This window comes from Drosophila subobscura, chromosome J, assembly GCF_008121235.1.
Source record: "Drosophila subobscura isolate 14011-0131.10 chromosome J, UCBerk_Dsub_1.0, whole genome shotgun sequence".
NCBI lineage: Eukaryota > Metazoa > Arthropoda > Insecta > Diptera > Drosophilidae > Drosophila > Drosophila subobscura.
The window spans coordinates 2,032,119-2,049,910 of NC_048532.1; the positions used below are offsets into that span (position 1 = coordinate 2,032,119).

The window sequence follows — 17,792 nt, forward strand, 5'->3', positions numbered from 1 at the left end:
TTCCAAAAAAGGAAGTCGTGAAAATGAGCCAATCTTGAGGAGAATCAATTGATAAATCGGATACAATTATAATTTAAGAGCGGAGACTCCTAACTAGCTAGTAATATCAAATAGAACATCAAAATAGAGACAAATGTTTTAAGATTACGGTATATTTATAGTATACTTTGAAAATGAAAGAGTATATTTCGGTATATTTCCGAGGGTCTGTCGGTATATTTGATCGATATGTCGATAAATAATTTAACACTGGCAACAATGGAACGGAACGGCGGTCTTTTTAAACTAATTTACATTTAAATTTTAATTACTACAAATTTAATTTTAGGTAACATTGCACCGTATCGTTCAGGCCTCGTTAAGTTAAAGTAAAAGTTAAGTTAAAGCTAAGATGGAGGACCTTTTTGGGCGCTTGAGCAGGAGCCCAAAGATTCAGGGAGAGCAGTGTTAATTGGATAGGATAGGTTGAGGGCAGAACATCAACGCAACGAACGATTAAATCTGCATTTAATTCGTTGTTGCTGGCAGAAATATATTCAAGCGGCGGAACGACCAGTGCAAGCGATTTAGTTCCCAATCGACCAGCACCCGACACCAGGCACCCGGCACTGACTTCGGAGACTCGACCGTTTTGTAGTTGGAGTGGCCTAGGAGGCTGAGTTGCGCAAATGTTTTTTAGTGCAGTCTTTATCCCACCCTATGTGATAGGGAAGATGAAGAAATAGTTTAGGAATTAAGGAAAGTAGAAAAATAAAGGGAACAAAAAATGTTCAAGTGAAGAATGGAAGAAAGTATAGAGCAGATTGAGTAAGAGCATTAATACGATTTTATAATTTTGCCCCGTCTTAAATGTTAGCCGATCAGTGAAGTTTTTCCCGTCCCTATGCCCTTGATTTCTTTTCCACTCACAGCATTTCAGCCGTTCGTCGAAAAAACGGAGCACCCTTCTGAGAAACAAGTATGAATGGATCTTGCTTAATTTAAAATAAAAACGATTACGGACGTGTGAGACGCTTCTTACGCGTCCCAACTTGTCTGTACCTCTGTACCAATTTGATATCACTTCGAACGCAGTGTGCGAATCTATACTGGCGGCGTATATCTTTAGTTTCTGAGCCGTTTTTATTTGCGACGTCGAATTGGTAGGGTATGGATCGGACGCATTCTCCAGGACTAAAAACCCGATCGCTGCCATGGATCATCGATCGGTTATAAAGTTGTCCTTCTGCACCGGACATTGCTCTAGAGTCTAGACTCTAGAATCGGACCTTCACTTGTACGGCATGAAACCCAGCTGGATTTTATAATTGATTTTATAGTGACAGCCCCTTTTTCCCAGATTTTTGGCGAGGGGGCGTTACTAATATCGATCTAGAATCAAAATGTGTTCGAAAAAGCTCTTTTTAAAATAGTTATATTCGGGGAAACTTAGGCTGATATTTATTTAGAGCTGTAAAAGGCAACAGACCAGTTTTTTTATTGAGTATTTAATAATTAAATAAGAAAAATATCAAAAATACAATTTAACGTTAGAAAGTTTACTTTTATTCCAGCTTTTTAGTATGTAAATAAAAACAAAACATTTTTTCCTTTGGTGTTCATATCGCTTAAGTTAAAAGTGCGATTATCTTGAAAGTTCGATTCTCTTTGGACACATTTATTTGACTCTTGCAATCTCTTTTCGGTTATTGGACTGTTGGTTTTTATAAAGGACTCGCATTTAAACTTATTCCTCTCCCCAATTGTTGATGAGCATCTATTCGACCTAGCACCGCATGTCCCGCTCATGTGGGTCGTCTGTCGGAAAGATCTAAAATCTGAAAGAAACATAAATTCGGTTAATACTAAAAACTCACCTGCTCCAAAATATTGTGATTCAGTTCACGCTTGAAAGTTGCTATTCTTGAAAGTATCAACGTGGTTAATGTATGACTAGGCAAACTGATTTTGTTTTATTTTTACTATATTATTTTATTATTATATTCATATCTAATATTTTTTATTTTTGTTTCTTGTGTGGTTTTTATGTTGTCATTCTCTGGTCAGTTTCCCTTCTTCTGACCATCAAATGCTCACATTTCCTCTTCCTTTAACGAACATCCTAACCCATACATCTAATTTTATTCGGCCGCCTCATTGAAAACACAAATCACGATTAGCACGGACACATTTCCCATATTTGGGCAACATATGGAGAAAGAGAGAATGAGGCAAACCCTCGACAGTATGCAAAAATGTTATGCCACGTTGCCGCTGAAATCCTGCCATAAATTATTGCAACTAAACGCAGTCCAACAACGCTCCAGAGTCCTCGAAAATACCCAAAGTTATGATGTTAGAAAGAGGATGATAGCTGGAGGTGACTGCTCTTCCAACTTGGACTCTCGGTGCGACGCCTGCTGCTCCTGTAGCTCTTCATTGTCCTGGGAGATGGGCGCATAATAGGGCCAGCCATAATGTGCATTAGCAATGTCCGGCTCCAGCTACGGCTTCGCACCCGAGTGAGAGCTTTTCTGTCAGCAGACGATAAGGAGCGTCGACTGCAGTATCTCTCGTGCGGACACCAGTTGCTCTCTTTGTCTCTGCTCCTGTGTCTGACTCTACTCCGCTCCAGCTCCATGCTCCTTCTGTTCTCCTTTGTTTTGGCATTGTCTGGGATAGCTTTTGGCCAATAAAATGCACTCAATTCGCATGCAAAACAAAAACGATAAAAAGCGCGTCGCCATTGAGAACGCTTCTAAGCAGCCGTCCGCCCCCCGGGGTCCACGACACACACCCATCCCCGCCCAAGGGAACCAAGCATTGTCTCCGCCATTGGTCCAAAGGCGGCGTCAGAGAAAAGGCATCGACATGCGCGCAGACACAAGGTTGGAGCGGGGTCCAGGTGGGGGACGGGACTCCGCGCTGGAGCGCTGCCATTTTTATTGTTGTGCGGCTTTGGCTGAGCGAGAGGGGAAGAGAAGTGGTTGTAGCCGCCAAATGCGTTTCCTATTTAACATTTGTACTGTTGAATGTTGAATGGAGTGGCGGGTGCGGGTTTCGGGAAACAGTGTGAGGACTCGAAACTCTCCAAAAGCAACGACTTTTTGGAGAGCAACGCCTGCGCAAAGAGAACTCAATGAAGAGGAAACTTTATTGTGGCGCGAAATGCATTATTTTTGAAAAGTGCCAGGAAAACTGAAAGCCAATGCCGATCAGTTGAAAGCCGATTAATCACTATTTGTGTAGCACAGTACGCTCTAGTCTATTTACATTGCAAAACAAATAGATGTAAGCCCTCACAAATTCTCAGTACTAGGCAAGGGAGCTCCCTTAATTCTACAATTGAGCTGCCAAAATCCCGATTATAAAGGGTGTCATTTATAAGGAGTTTCTCGGCATGTCCGTTCTTGCGGCTTTTGGGTAGTATTTTACAATTTATGGTTGCAATTATTCAGAAACGCGTATTTTAACAGTATCAACAACTGAATGGAGAATTTCCTGTGCAATTTGAGTGACAAACAGGGAAGGCAGTGATCGTGAACCTTCCCCAGTCAACAATGAGGGGCAACCTTACTCGAACATCGACTTCAGGAAGGTTTGTGGCAAACAAAAGTACACAAACGACTATTGACGAGTACGTGGGACCCAATCGATCGATTGTGGGAGCAAACACGGCCCATCATTGATAATGAACCAAGACAATTTTCCCCTCAGAGATAATCGTGTGCATATGCAAATATTCTCACCTGGCGGGGAGAGGGAAGCATCAGCAGCACCACATAAGCAAACTAAACCACAGACGACTGCACGATATGGTCCTCCTACTCAGAGTGTTTAAGTCGAATTGCTCGGTGGATACCATATTTAGTGGCTTGAAATGGTTTTCACCATTTACGCGAGCAATCCTCTAACAAGTAGATTTCGAGCATACCCCCTAACTTTCGGAGTACCTGGCATCGTAAGACAATTGGCAGCAAGCCCAATACGCAGATACAAAATGCAGATACAACGATACAAAGCGCGGAGCAGCGGAATGCTTATCAGTTAGCCGCCTCTTTGACGCGTCGACCCTGCATCCTTTTTGTTGGCGTCCGACCGTCCACACGAATGTGTAAAAACTCTACAAAGCACTCTCTCTCTCTCTCTCTCTATCTAGCTCTTGTTCTCTACATCTTTCTCACACACCCACACAGCTAGGTCAGGTTCGTTCTCTTTCTCTCACCCACTCACTCGGTCCTGTCTTTGGCCAACCGAACATGCAACCACTACAAACGCACTCACACTCACACATAAGCACACACACCCCTCTGCCACTGCCACGCCGTTGCCTTTCCGCTTCTTCTTTCCCCTCTTTTTTGTCGTGTTTGTTTGCCGTTTTTGTCGCAAGTTTTCGAATGCCCATAGAATGTGTTTTCAAATCAAAATTGTCGCGCACTCGACACGGACGCGCAGCGCTTCTTCGCTCGCAACGATAACCTGTAAACGGTTAACGGTAAACGGCCAACGATTAACTTTTCACTCTCACGGCCACCGGCTCGGCTTAAATCTGGCTTAAATTTCGCATACAACAAAAAATACTACTTTTGCGTGCTATATTGTTTGTGAGTAGTGTTTGTGCAAAGAGCAATGGTGCAACGATAATCTTTGGTAACGATCATCTCTGAAATAAAGTAGAGGAGTACCATTCATCTAATGGAATACCCGTTGAACTTACCCTAAGCCTAATCCAAAACATAACATTCACCAAAACGGGATAAAGAAGATAACGACATTTCAGTGAGGTAAGCAGATTTAAAGAATGTTTTAAAGTTTAGCAATGTCAGAATCTTTTTACCAGATGGAGGAACAGTGAGCTTTACTATTTTAGGTTCTCCAGCTATATTAAACTCTCTTTTCTCTCTCACTTTACTACAAATTAATATTTGTGCTAGAAATAGCTAGATATAAAGATATGCATATGTAAGTCTCATAAATGAGAGTTTTGGATGTAGATTCCATTGAGCATTGCTGACTAAATGTAATTTTTAATTAATCGAACCGAATTTAAAAACGATCAAACTTGATCGGACCTTGAAATGTTACAAGTAAGAGTTCTCATTAGAACAAACACCACGCCAAATCTTTAAATAGCCGTTATAGTCTTCGAACAACAATCCGAAGACTAAGACTGAATAAACTGTGATAAAGCTTTATGTGGATTACTCATTGAGAAAATAATTACTTCGCATATCTATTTGAAATTTCTTTGAAAGAAACTCCATTCTGGTGAATTTTGAGCATTTAGCCCCAGAAGTAGCGTCCCCCCTGAGAGGTTAAAATGACTCATGCGAGGACAGTCGAGGAACAGACAACCCCCTAGCTAACAAGGCATATCTATTGAATACCATTTCCGTTGGCATTGCAGAGCACCCACCTGACAATTAGCACCTGCACGCACACGAGCCCCCACCGAATCATGACGAGCATCTCGACGCTACTGCACAGGAGCCACAGCAACGGTTACACGAGCAGCGGGAGCAGCAATCACAGCCACAGCAGTAGCCTCTCACCGCAGTTGCCCGGCCAGGGCATGGGCATGGGCCTGGGCATGGGCATGGGAATGGGAGTCGGCATGGGAGCCACCACAGCACCATCACCACCGCCGCCAACTGACCTCACCATGCCGCCAGCAACTCCAGCTCCCTCTCCAACAGCCAAGCTGCAGCATCATCAGCAACACCATCATAGCCACCCCACCTCGAATTCCCATTCAAATTCTGGATCGCATCACAGCAGTCATGACCACATTAAGCGACCAATGAACGCTTTCATGGTGTGGTCGCGGGGACAGCGTCGCAAAATGGCCCAGGACAATCCCAAAATGCACAATTCCGAAATATCGAAGCGCCTCGGTGCCGAATGGAAATTGCTCACCGAAGGACAGAAGCGTCCATTTATCGACGAGGCAAAACGATTGCGGTAAGTACATTTCTCTCGGGGCAGAGTCGCATGGGGGTAAGCGTGGGAGTAGGAGTGCGAGTGAGAAGGGGAGTGGAGTGGAGCTGCTGGCTGGGTTTCAGTTACAGTTTTTCCCAGTTCTCTCTGTCTGGCCACAAAATTTGATCGATTAGCTAAGACAAAGGCTCACTATTGTGAGAGACCCCCCTGCAACGTGGAGCTCCAGAGCCCTGGATTGTGCTCGCTCCGCTTAGTCAGAATCCCATTGGCACTGGGCATATCTTGGGCAAACATTTCATTTGAAATTGTCACACAAAAGCGAGACATGGCGCATGAAATGCTTCAATCATTTTGCATTTTTGATACATTTTTGTTCACCCTCTTATAGCGTACCCTATCACCACAGAGTAAACTGTTTATGGGGCACATTGTATATTAAACACATAATAATATTTATGAAAATGTTTACTATTCAATCTAAAGAGATTTACTCACAGACTGAAAACATGTGATGTAAGTTTATGAGAAGTTTTCTGAGAATCTTCCCTAAAAACCCTTAAAGATTTACTGTCCAAGAAAATATAACCAAAAATATTTCAGTTGACACTGAAAATGTTGAACTGTTTCATCCATTAAAAATGTAGACTATTAACATCTAATTTTTATGGAACTACTCGTTTTACTGTTGGCTTCTTGGTTCGTAACAAATAATAGTTACCTCTCGAATGCTCTGCATTTTCGATGATATTGGGTTCGTGACACTGACATACCTCAATGTTTGTACTGTCATAATCCTTTTATTGATTGGAGTAGACTGCCAAAACGGTAATGTAAAATTTATATTTTGTGGCGACAGTTATAAATGAGGAGAGCTCGTTTGAAGGGGCTTAAACTAATGGCCATTCGGGGTTTTCGAGGGAACACATTGAAAGAAAGAATCAAATAATGTTGTTTAAATATTTGCCAATGCTCATTGATAAGGAAGACAATATTTTTTTTCGGGAACAAGATAACGCAATGAAGGAGAACTGACCAATTAGAGAAGTGGTCGAGAAAAGAAAACTAAATAAAGGAACGGAGAGCGAAATCGAAAGTACAACAAAAAGAAAAGAACACACCTTTTATCGGATTTTATCGTATTGTCCAACAAATGTCAACAATTGCGCATTGTTGCAGCTGGGACTGAGACTGGTAATGATAAAGGAAAAGGTAGAGGTACAGGGAATCCGTGGGGTCTACGCTAAATTGAGATAAGCAGACAAGAAAAGTCATACATATGTACATATACGTGTGTACATCAGTATGTGTCTATACTTTTATGGAAGGGTTCCATTTGGTTGGGAGTTTATGGCCAATGAGAGAGAGAACTTCAGCAGACATTTGGTTGACTTAGTGATATCATCGAAGTTTAAATCGTTCGATCTGTTCATCAATGCTCCAACGTTTATTCAATTTACAGCGCCCTGCACATGAAAGAACATCCCGACTACAAGTATCGTCCACGGCGAAAGCCCAAGACACTCAACAAGTCCCCAGTTCCGGGCGGCGCAAATGGTGGGGGAGTCTCTGGTGGTTCTGGCGGTAATAACAGCAACTGCGGAGCTCCTGGAGGCGGCTCTGGAGGATCGTCATCGTCCGTGACCAAGGACATGCAGCCACAGCTTTCGCCGCTGGGCCAGACGTTGCCCCATCTGCATGGCCACCATCTGCATCACCACCACCTCACGCACTCGCACCACACGCACCACCAGCACGCCCATCCGCACCATGTCCAGCTGGCGGCCGCCGCTGCAGCCAACACCCTGAGCGCCAAGTACGGCTTTGGGTCCCCCCTAGAGCTCTCCCTACCCCGCCTGCCCAACGTCTTCCCTGGCCTCGCCCACGCCCACTACCCACTGGACCCGACACTGGCTCTCGATCTGCAGGCCCGCCTCCAGGCCATGTACGCCGGCAGCATCTACCATCCGTGGCGCTACCTGCCATTGATCAGCCCGGAGACTCCACCCTCCCCGCCCAGCAGCAGCGGCACTGGCATCTCGTCCTACGGCTGCGTGAAGTCGGCCAAATCTTCGCCAGTCGCGGGAGTGGTTCCCCCCAGCGTGGCGACCACACCGCCGAACATCATTTGACCGACTCCATTGCGCTTTGGCGCCGGCACCGCCGCTGAGCACGCGGTGTAAATCTGGAGGAGATCCCACTGATGGTAGAGTATAGTAGCATCACATTCACCCACGGTCGGTCACCTTGCACCCACCCAAAGCGAAAAAGTATTCCTAGATCCTAGTGCTAGTTGAATCCTTGTGAGTTTTCCCTCGTTTTGACGGACGTCCAAGAAACTAAGCCTATTAAATCTTTTGAATTGAATAAAATTAATTTATTTGTTATTATGGACTATTTTGTTCAACTCTTTCTTTAGTAGACACAAAAATTACGCGACACTTCCGTTGTTGACTTTATAATAATTTTAGACGGTGTTCATTTTTAGAGACTTTCAAATTTGTTCTCAGATATGCACCCAGTCCAGTCCAAATCGAATTAATCTAACTAATCATTATTTGGAGCTCATAAAAACAAAAATCTTCAGAGCAAAACTAAGTTTACCCACTGATGAAAATGTGACTCACCCCACCCTAGTATAATATTATTTTAATTTGTTTTGCATTTGTTCGCATTTACATTTATTTCTGATCTTTTGAATAAGCTTTGGTTTTTGATTTTTCATTTTGAATGCTTTAATTTGGTTGAGGCCCAAAGAATGCCCAAATGTTGTGTAATATATACGTACATATGTACATGTTTATGTATTAGAACACAACAACATTATTTTATTGTGATAAAAAAACGAGTAAAACCCTAATTAAAAATCAAAGCTGTAAGAAAATAAATGGTTTTTGAACGGATCACACACATACATACAAATTTACATACTCGTACATACTCGTACTTGTATCACGGACTTCCCTGATTGATGACTCCACACTTGTATGCCGTAGCTCTTCGGCGTGAACGAAACTGAGCGAGGACGAACATGCAATCTGTCAAGAGTCAGTGGCAAAAGCGCCTGCGGGAGACACAGGCGCCTGAATAATAACGACAATGTTTGCTGATGCGTTGATTATTAGTTTAAATTTCCGCAGCTCGCAGCGGGGGATGGATTGGATTGTCTGCCACATCGGGTGGGTGTGGACAGTGGCTCGGGATGGTTCACGGGCTGTTAATGGGATTCCCGTACGCCCACTTGTTAATGCGACCAACTGTGAATCCTCGGCGATGAGGCGTGTCAATAAATGCGCTCAAGCCCAAAAACAATTGACACTTTATTCGGTGGCACAGCAAAACAAAGAAGCAACCACCACTAGGTCGAAGTGGCTGCGGGGGTGAAGTGCTGGGTGGAAGGTTAGTTGGATGGGATGGGCTGGGCTGGATGGGAGGCAGGGAATTGCGACAACATCGTAACCAGCTGAAAAGCCGCACATAAAAGTCACCGAAATGCCACGCTGCAACGCAACCAAACTGCTGATAAGGAGCACCAAAGAAGAAGAAGCCGACCTCCCCCAACCCACACACCCAACTCGGCCAGGTCCTCATCCCCATCCCGTACCCCCTCCCTGGCAGGCAAGAGTCGTGCAATGATTGTCTGCTGCCACAGACACAAGGCAGGGGCAGAGCGAGAAAATAAGAGGGAGCCTGAGGGTAGGTAGTGTCTGTCCTTCTGCCTTGTCTGTGTCTGTCTGTCTGTCTGTCTGTCTTTTGTTGCCCGCAAGGTCGTTTTTATAGTGTCCTGGTCCTAGTCACAGTCACTGATAGAATTGGAATACGCATTTTATGTTTGCATTCTGACCTCTCACCTCCGCAGACAAAGAACCGGGCAGCAGAGCAGCTTCCACACTGTCGCAAACACCATGGAATGCTACAAAAATATTTACCCAATGATATGGGGAGTACTTGCAGCAACCCCCAAGAGAGCAATGAATGAAATCGTTTAACTGTGGGAACGTCCAGCATATTGAGATGTTTCCCCGAGATCATGCTGAGATAATTGAAGCTAATTTAATAACAAAATGCTTTTCCAGCGATGAACCCAAGAAGTAGGCAGCGTTCTATATTTATGTATCCTTTACATAACTTTACCATCGTTTTAAGGGACTTTATTATTTAATGGGGAGCTTAAACTGGAGCTCATTGCCTCCGTGGAGAAATATTTTTAATTTCTCTATAAAACTGAACACTTCCAGCTAGCTCCAATACCTACTACTTATCTTGGACTCTTCTTCTAAAGCTTTGTCTTCTGCAGCAATTATCAAAATTTCATGGGTCAACTGCTCGGGTTGTCGCGTACCGCCCTCCGTGGCAAAGTCAATAGCTATCAAAACTAACAGACACGCGTAGACACGTGCGACCAGATCCCCCCGCTATTCCACCCACAGTCAAGCCATTCCACACCATCACAGCAATCACTTGTTTCAAGACAAACATTGCAGACAGGCCGATAGCTTCGGTATCCGAAGCTGTAAACACCCTTTCAGATGCTTCGTTCCCAATTAAGTCATAAATTGTATGGCTGGATACCCTGATACGCTGCACATGTAAAGACCAAATGCGAATATCCTCTGTTAGGGTATAATACAAACATTTGGTGGTGAGAAGAGTAAGTAGAGCGAGAAACGTGTGAAATAAAAGTTTGTTTGATTTGCTTTGTGTAGATGCTAGGGAAGGGGAAGAGCATGGAAAGAAGCACTGTAACAAAAGTAGCAATGAGCCAGGCGGGTATTCCCCTTCCCCATACCTTTCCCGACCCTTCCGTTCCTTTCCTTTTCCTGTCACTACACGAGGCAGGGAATTTTTTGTTTTATTTGGAAGGATGCTGGCAGCCCCTGCCCAACCACCATGGTCTATCGCCCAGCACTCGAACACTTCAAGCTCTCTCCTCCTCCTCCTCCTCCTCCTCCTCCCCCCCCCCTCTACCACACTCTTTGCTATTTCTCTTGTGGCACACTCACATCCGCTCTGATAAAAAGAAATATTTTCTTTTGGCTTTCGACTTTTCTTTTTCCCCCAATTCTTCATTATTACTATATACATATATTTATTTGCTGTACTTTTTCTTTCTTTGGCGATGTTCCCTCTCCACCCCACTCTCCTCTCATCACATCTCATCTCATCTCATTTCGTTTTAGTTCCCTTCATTCTGCTGACTGCTGTTTAAGGTGGCCCAGAGAGGCCGAGAGCCATTACGCAAAGGATATTGTGGGGCCATGAATCAATTGGGCAATGTCCACAGAAAAATAAATATGCCCGGAAATATGTTGAGGCGCCAAAGCGATGACATTCCATTTGCATTTTCTTCTGCTGGGGGCTGTGGAAGGGCCCATAACATAATCGCGTGTAATAAATTTTAATTTTTTAAGCATTTGTAAGCAGTTTTATCAACCCAACAAAGGGCGACAAAATATTTTTTAATGTCGAAAAAGGCGAAAAAAGCAAAAAGGATATAAGATTAAGACGCCCGGGCCAAGTTAAGACATAAAAAAAACAACGTCAGGCAAATTAGCGACCCAGTGATGGGGGATGGGCGTGTGGCCCTCCCCTCTGCACCAAGGAGGAGTCTGCCTGCCTGCCTGCCTGCCTGCGGTTTATCACGCCCACAGTGCGAACGTCGCACGGATATCCGACGCATGGGAGACAAACAAAAAAGGCATTAAATCGCATTTAAGTCAAAGCGCTTGAGCAGCGACAAAGCCAAAACCCGAAAACGAAACCGAAGCCAGAAACCAGAATCCACCACCTTCGGATCGGGCTCTGGATTTGGCTTTGGCTGCCGCTGTTCCGCTGTGCCGCTGTGCAAGGACAACTGACACGTCTTGGGGGCTCACAATCCACTTGAGACAAGGATATGTCGTCGAGCTTATCACGGTGGGCTTGGTCATGGTTGGGGGTAGATGAAAGCTCTCTTTAAATCCAAGAGACAATCGGATGGGGAGTGGATGTGTCCATGTGTATAGACACCCAATTGGATATTTTTTGGCTATTTTGGATTGGGTTATTTGAAGAACAGCTTTTGATAAGTGCTCGATTATCTCACTGGCACACAACAGAGTGGTGAATCGAAGTCAGGTTCCACTGTGTTTTAAAACGTGAACTCTAATGCGATAAGAAAATCCTAGAAGATTACTCGAGTCGCTTGTTTCCAAGCTAACTTGAAATTCACTTACATACATATAAATATGTGGAAGTGTGCATCTACTGTACATATACTCTTTTGGAACTGGCAGTAGGGATATCGAATATATATGTACATACATATGTACATATGTTTATGTATATAATCCATCGATGCATCCGTATAGACCGGCAGGAAGGAAGTCAAAAACGACTCCAAAAAGCGATTGAGAACAGTGGGTTTTATCCCCGAAGAGAATAAAATTGCATACTGAAATAATGCAAATTGTTGCACAGTTAATGGCATTACCATGCAGACCAGCGAGTGTCCACGGCCAGGAGCAATTAAAAAGAGCACCAGCTGGTGTCCGTTGGGCGGTCTGGTCTCATAAATGCTGGAGCGGAACAATGACGGAATGTTTTTTAACGCAGCTTACAGAAGCGAACAAAAATAGGAGGCTGCAACGCAGGAGCCCCCGGACGAGTGGGCAGCACAAAGGAGCAATTAATGCGAAATTGTAGCTGCATAATTGCTGAACATGCAGCGGAGAGTCGGCCGCGTTATAAAGAAGCAATTACTGCCGCACAAATGCGCTTGGCATGCACAAAAGTGGCGATTCGAAAAAAGTGCAAAGCGTAAAGTGCAGCTGGGGTAAAGGGAAGGCGCCTTTTACTGGCCATTTGCTGTCCGAGATGAATGCCGACAGGCAGGGCCGGTGCTGGCAAACAATTGCAATTACATTAGAAAAGGCAGAACAGTTGGAGAATCAGAATCAGGAGCGGTAGCAGGGGCGGCAGCAACAATGACATCAGTTAGGACAAGCCACGGCCACCCACGTAGTGCGCTCGGCTTCCGTTGCATGCCAGGCACGTTGCAAAATTGTCGCAGCGCAGAGTCCCCACAAAAAAACGGTCCATAAAAATGCTCGCCGCACACAAAAGCCGGGGCCAAACGAATTGCCAATTTAAATGTGAATAGAAAATTGCAATGACGCAGCCCCATCACCCACCATGCGGCACCCATGGAGGTCTGCCATTCCTTTATGCATCTTTTGACAATCGCCAATCACTCACTCGCACAAACAATGGCCACATGCCACCCAGTAGCACCCAGTAGCTGGGAGTCTTACCAAACTTTACTCCACAAAAATGCACAAACATTTCACACCAAGTTCTCCACATTCTCGCGCTTTAACCCCATCGATCACACAGAAATTGTAGAACTTTACAGAAACTTAACAAATACCAGAGCAAGCAAATAATTCCTTCCAGCTTGTAAGTATTTGTACAAATTATTCTAAGCAAAACGCACTCAACATACAATTAGCCAAAACATCAGGCAAATTAATTAGGATTGGCATTACCAGAACAAGCGGGTCGCTCGGGTGATTCATGCTGTGCTTATCACCTTCTACACAAATAAATACTAATTCTTATCAGCCTATGGACAAATTATTCCATTATTGCGTTACTTTTCGCCCGTTGTGAGGTCGATACAAATTGAAATGCAAGTTCTTCAGAAACACGGACAGCGTGCAGAGGGGTCAGAGATCCTACGGGGACGGGGCAACAAACCAATTAAGATAGATCTGCGATCATGTGACCCGCAACAAACCACAGCCCACCACAGCAAACAACCGCCATATCGAGTCCGAGACTAGGTCTGAGTCTCAGTTTCCAGTACAATCTGCGGATGGTTGTGACCTTTTGCCTTAAAAAACCAACAATACATTTTAATTGCATAATGAACGTTCGGATTTCACAGCTTCACTTCTGAACTGTGCTGATAATCGTATTTTCGCGCCGCGAAAGGCATTCAACCCAACCGAAAGTCCAGCGATAGGCCTATTGGTGCACTGCCGGTAGATAGGAGCTTTGGGTATAAAAGAGGCACCGAACTCCGATGGAATATGCAGTAGCCTACTGGTCTGTGTTTCAGCATCGTTCCAAGCCCTCACAAGTGAACTCCTCGTAATCCAGAGTAATCTGAGAAGCCTGCAAGATGAACAAAATCCTGCTACTGATGGCCTGTGCGGTCACTCTCGGTGCCGCTGGACGGATTACTGTGAATCCAGGCACGGCTCAGGGTATAGGTACCGTTTGATTCCGCATCTACGGCCCAGAGTCGACTCTCCTTTAATTTTCGATTGATTTCCATTTTCGTTGCAGGACGCATGTCCCTTGGGGATCTGCAGCGTCAAAGGTTTATTCTGGATATTGTGCAAAACATCCAGGAGCCGCTGCAGAATGATGAACTCATCCGACTGGATCAGGGTTTGATTGTGGAGCCTCAGCGTTACCGCGGCGGCATTGATGGGGAAATGCAGCGCGTCATTGACTTGGATCGCCAACGGCGTCTGCTCGACGAGCATCAGATCTGCTCGGTTGTCCGCGTGGAGGACGTGCAGCAGCTTCGTGGCATCTACCGCCTGCTGGTGCGTGCCGTGGACTTCGAGACTCTGCAGCGCAACGTCGTCTACCTGCGAAGGAACATCAATCCCGTTCTGCTGATTAACGCTTTGGTACGCGCCATTCGCGATCGCGAGGACACCCAGTCCCTGATCGTTCCCGCTGTCCAAGAGCTGCTGCCCGAGCTGTACCTGGACCAGCAGGTGGTCGAGCAGGTTCAGCGCATTCAAGAGGAGCAGACTCAGCGCCCCTCCCTCATCGATGTGGTTGGACTGGGCCATCGGGGACCCATGAACCCCATGATGAACATTTTGAACCCGTGGCGCGAAATGCGCATGCACATGGCGTTGATTAGGCAGCAAGGACAAAAGTCGCGTCTGTCGCAGCTTGGAAACAACCGCGTGGTCATCCCCATCGAAGGACAGGAGCAGGGCTTAGGCACCTCCCTCCTCACCGACGATATTGGCCTGCGCAACTTTGTCCAGAATCTCATTCAGGAATTGGCCCTTTTGGAGGGCGAGGATGAGTCGCAAGAGGTTCCACTGCATCGTATTCCTCAGGGTATGGAACAGGATCAAGATGATGTCGTCAATACTGGACGCCTGCTATATGTGAACCGTCGTCGCATACAGCAGCAGAAGCAGCAGCAGCAGGAGGATCAGCAGGAGAACATCTCTGGCAACGAGAGACAGCGCTTCATGCGTGTTCTCCGTCGTGACAACAACAACGACGATGACGTAGATGATGAAGAGATTAGGATGGTTCGCGTGCCTCTGCAGCGCGGAATCGGGCAGGGAAACATTTACTTGGGATCGCGCCAGGGAGGAGCCATCGATCTGCCCACCGTGAATGCTGACAGCGATCGCCTCTTGCACGTAAATCGCCGCCGAGTGAACAGCATTCAGCAGGAACAGGAACCATTGCTGCAAACAGGAGGTGGCCAGCGCGTTCCGGGATGGATGCGCGGTAGCCGCTACAGCGAAGGGCGTCGGGTAGTCGAACAGGATCAAGTGCAACAGCGAAATGGCAACCAGGTGGAAAGCTTTGCCGACCAACTGGAGAGCGTCAGTCGCGACGATGAGCGTCTGGTGCACATCAACCGTCGTCGTCTCAATCAGATTGGCGTCGGCCAGCAGCAGAAGATGCTCCCCCGTCGTGTGGCCTCCATCGGTGAGGTGCGACAGGTGCTGGATCGCCCCATCCGAGAAGAGGATATTCTCAAGCTCATCCGCAGCGATCACCGTCTGTCCATCATGAGTGATGACGAGATCTTGGCCATGCTCAAGCGAAACCGTGAGAAGCGTCTACAGAATCCGACAAACAACGACGACGATGCCGATGAACAGCAGGTGGGAGATTGGACTGAGCAGGAGGAGCAGCTGGAGCACCAGAGACAGGGACAACGAGTGCGCCGAAGCCTCACCAGCTATCGCCAGCAGCAGGGTCTGGATACGGAAATGGATTCCCGACGCAGCGAGATTCTTCTACACAATCTGCGCCAGCTGGTGGCTCGCCTGAACCAGGAGACCATTGCCCAGGGACAGACCATCGAGAAGAAGACCCTGTGGCTCAACAATCCACGCCAGACCCAATCCGAACGTTATGCACTCCGCCTGGACCAGATACGCATCGATTCCCTGCGTAGTCGTCAGCTCTTGGATCAGATCAACCAAATCGAGCAGCGCATGCAGCAGGCCATTGGCCAGCTCAACATACAATCGATCCGCGGTCAATTCCAGGAGCAGCGTCAAGTGGAAGCCCTCATTGCTGATGTCCTGCTGGGCCGCCTTGGTCAAGTCGGCATCCTGCGCATCGTGCGCGAGTTGATCCAAGAGAACAACCTGCAAGTCGATCGCTCCGGCCTGGGTATTCGCCTCAGCGATCCCCTGGTCCAGTACACGCTAAGCCGCATTGTCAGCATCGTCGATGAGCAGCGAGAGCAGCTCTTGGGTGGGTACAGGAGGGAGCAACTGGTCTTGCAGGGTGTGTCCATCAATGATGTGCGCGTGGACAAGCTGCGCACTCGCATTGAGGAGACCGACATGGACCTGACCAACCTGATTGGGCAGCAGGGTCGGCAAACGCAGCAGCAGGAGATCCAGAGAACTATTGTGGGCCGACAGCGACGCCTGAACAACAAGCCCTTCCTCATCGACATGGATATCAGCTCGGAGCGTGCGCAGGAGGTCGTCATTCGTGTGTTCCTGGGCCCCAGCCTAGACTCCCAGGGCCGAGATGCCTCCTTGGACCAGCGTCGACGTGACTTCGTCCTGTTGAACGCCATTAACGTGGAGCTGAAGTCGGGCACCAACCGCATCCAGCAGCGTTCCATCGACATTCCATGGACCAGCCGCGATGTGACGCCCCTCAGCGAGATATATCGTCGTGTGATGATGCAGCTGCGCGGCCAGCAGGAGCTGGACACACAGGAATTGGTCGGCGAGAATGGACGTTTCCCGCAGCGTCTTCTCTTGCCCCGTGGCCGTCCTGAGGGCCTGCCCATGCAGCTCCTGGTTATTGTCTCGCCAGTTCTGGAGCAGCAGCAATGGAGTATCATTCCCAGCGTAAGCTTGGGCATAGGCTCTGCCTCGCTGCAGGACATCCGTCCGCTCGGCTACCCCCTGGATCGACCCATTACCAACGAGCAGGAGCTGCTCCAATTGCCTAATGTCCAACTGCAGGATGTGGTCATTGTTCAGGAGAACTAAGCTTGAACGGACTACCAACCGATCGACCGACCACCCGCCCTGTACCCCGTGCCCCATTCGGAAGCCCACGAATCGAATCCTAGCTTAAACGAACTCAAATCATTTCTATAATCTTGTAATCGTTGTACATCCTATAACTATATTAACTCTGAGTAAAATCTTTGCAATCGATGCAAAAAAGCATTACAACTTGATGTGTTCCAATTAAACCAATTAAAAGGGAAAAAGGGGGAAACCCATGAAGCAAAGGACTCAACTTCTATAGCTAGGGTTCCATAACTATCTCTGTTTTCTCTATTAAGAAGGTGCTTTACCGGAAAATAATATTTTCAACAATAATACAAAACGAGGAGGAACGTTTTGAGACGCTGAAACTGCTATTTCCGTGCTCGGTCACTGTACTCAGTCAGTATATTAACATGTGTGTATGCATGTACCGTACACGTCTGCACGTAAGCTTAGCGTGACAAATACATATGCAACCTTATGATTTTGTTCGAATTTTACATTCTTCCTTGCAAATTTTGGTTGCTGTCACTTTTATAGTCTCTGATATCACGGGCGCTCAACAAGACGGACGGATGGACAGACGGAGAG

The 17,792-nt window shown here is 46.5% G+C and overlaps 2 protein-coding genes across 4 annotated transcripts; both read left to right on the forward strand.

Moving 5' to 3' along the window:
* Positions 1–4,417: 4,417 nt before the first annotated feature.
* Positions 4,418–8,803, forward strand: LOC117893468 (transcription factor SOX-1). Its single transcript, XM_034800091.1, has 3 exons — positions 4,418–4,763; positions 5,387–5,940; positions 7,379–8,803. Exons 2-3 carry the CDS (start codon positions 5,438–5,440, stop codon positions 8,046–8,048), a joined length of 1,173 nt encoding a protein of 390 aa, XP_034655982.1. The 5' UTR covers positions 4,418–4,763; positions 5,387–5,437; the 3' UTR covers positions 8,049–8,803.
* A 5,184-nt stretch (positions 8,804–13,987) lies between these two features.
* On the forward strand, positions 13,988–17,384 carry LOC117893467 (fat-body protein 1). 3 transcript variants are annotated; one of them, XM_034800089.1, is made up of 3 exons: positions 13,988–14,171; positions 14,248–15,215; positions 15,807–17,384. In XM_034800089.1, exons 1-3 carry the CDS (start codon positions 14,081–14,083, stop codon positions 17,193–17,195), a joined length of 2,448 nt encoding a protein of 815 aa, XP_034655980.1. In that variant the 5' UTR covers positions 13,988–14,080; the 3' UTR covers positions 17,196–17,384. The 3 variants fall into 3 exon arrangements, with proteins under 3 accessions (XP_034655980.1, XP_034655981.1, XP_034655979.1); XM_034800090.1 differs by having other exon boundaries at positions 14,248–15,140; positions 16,575–17,384; XM_034800088.1 differs by having other exon boundaries at positions 14,248–17,384.
* Positions 17,385–17,792: the final 408 nt, after the last annotated feature.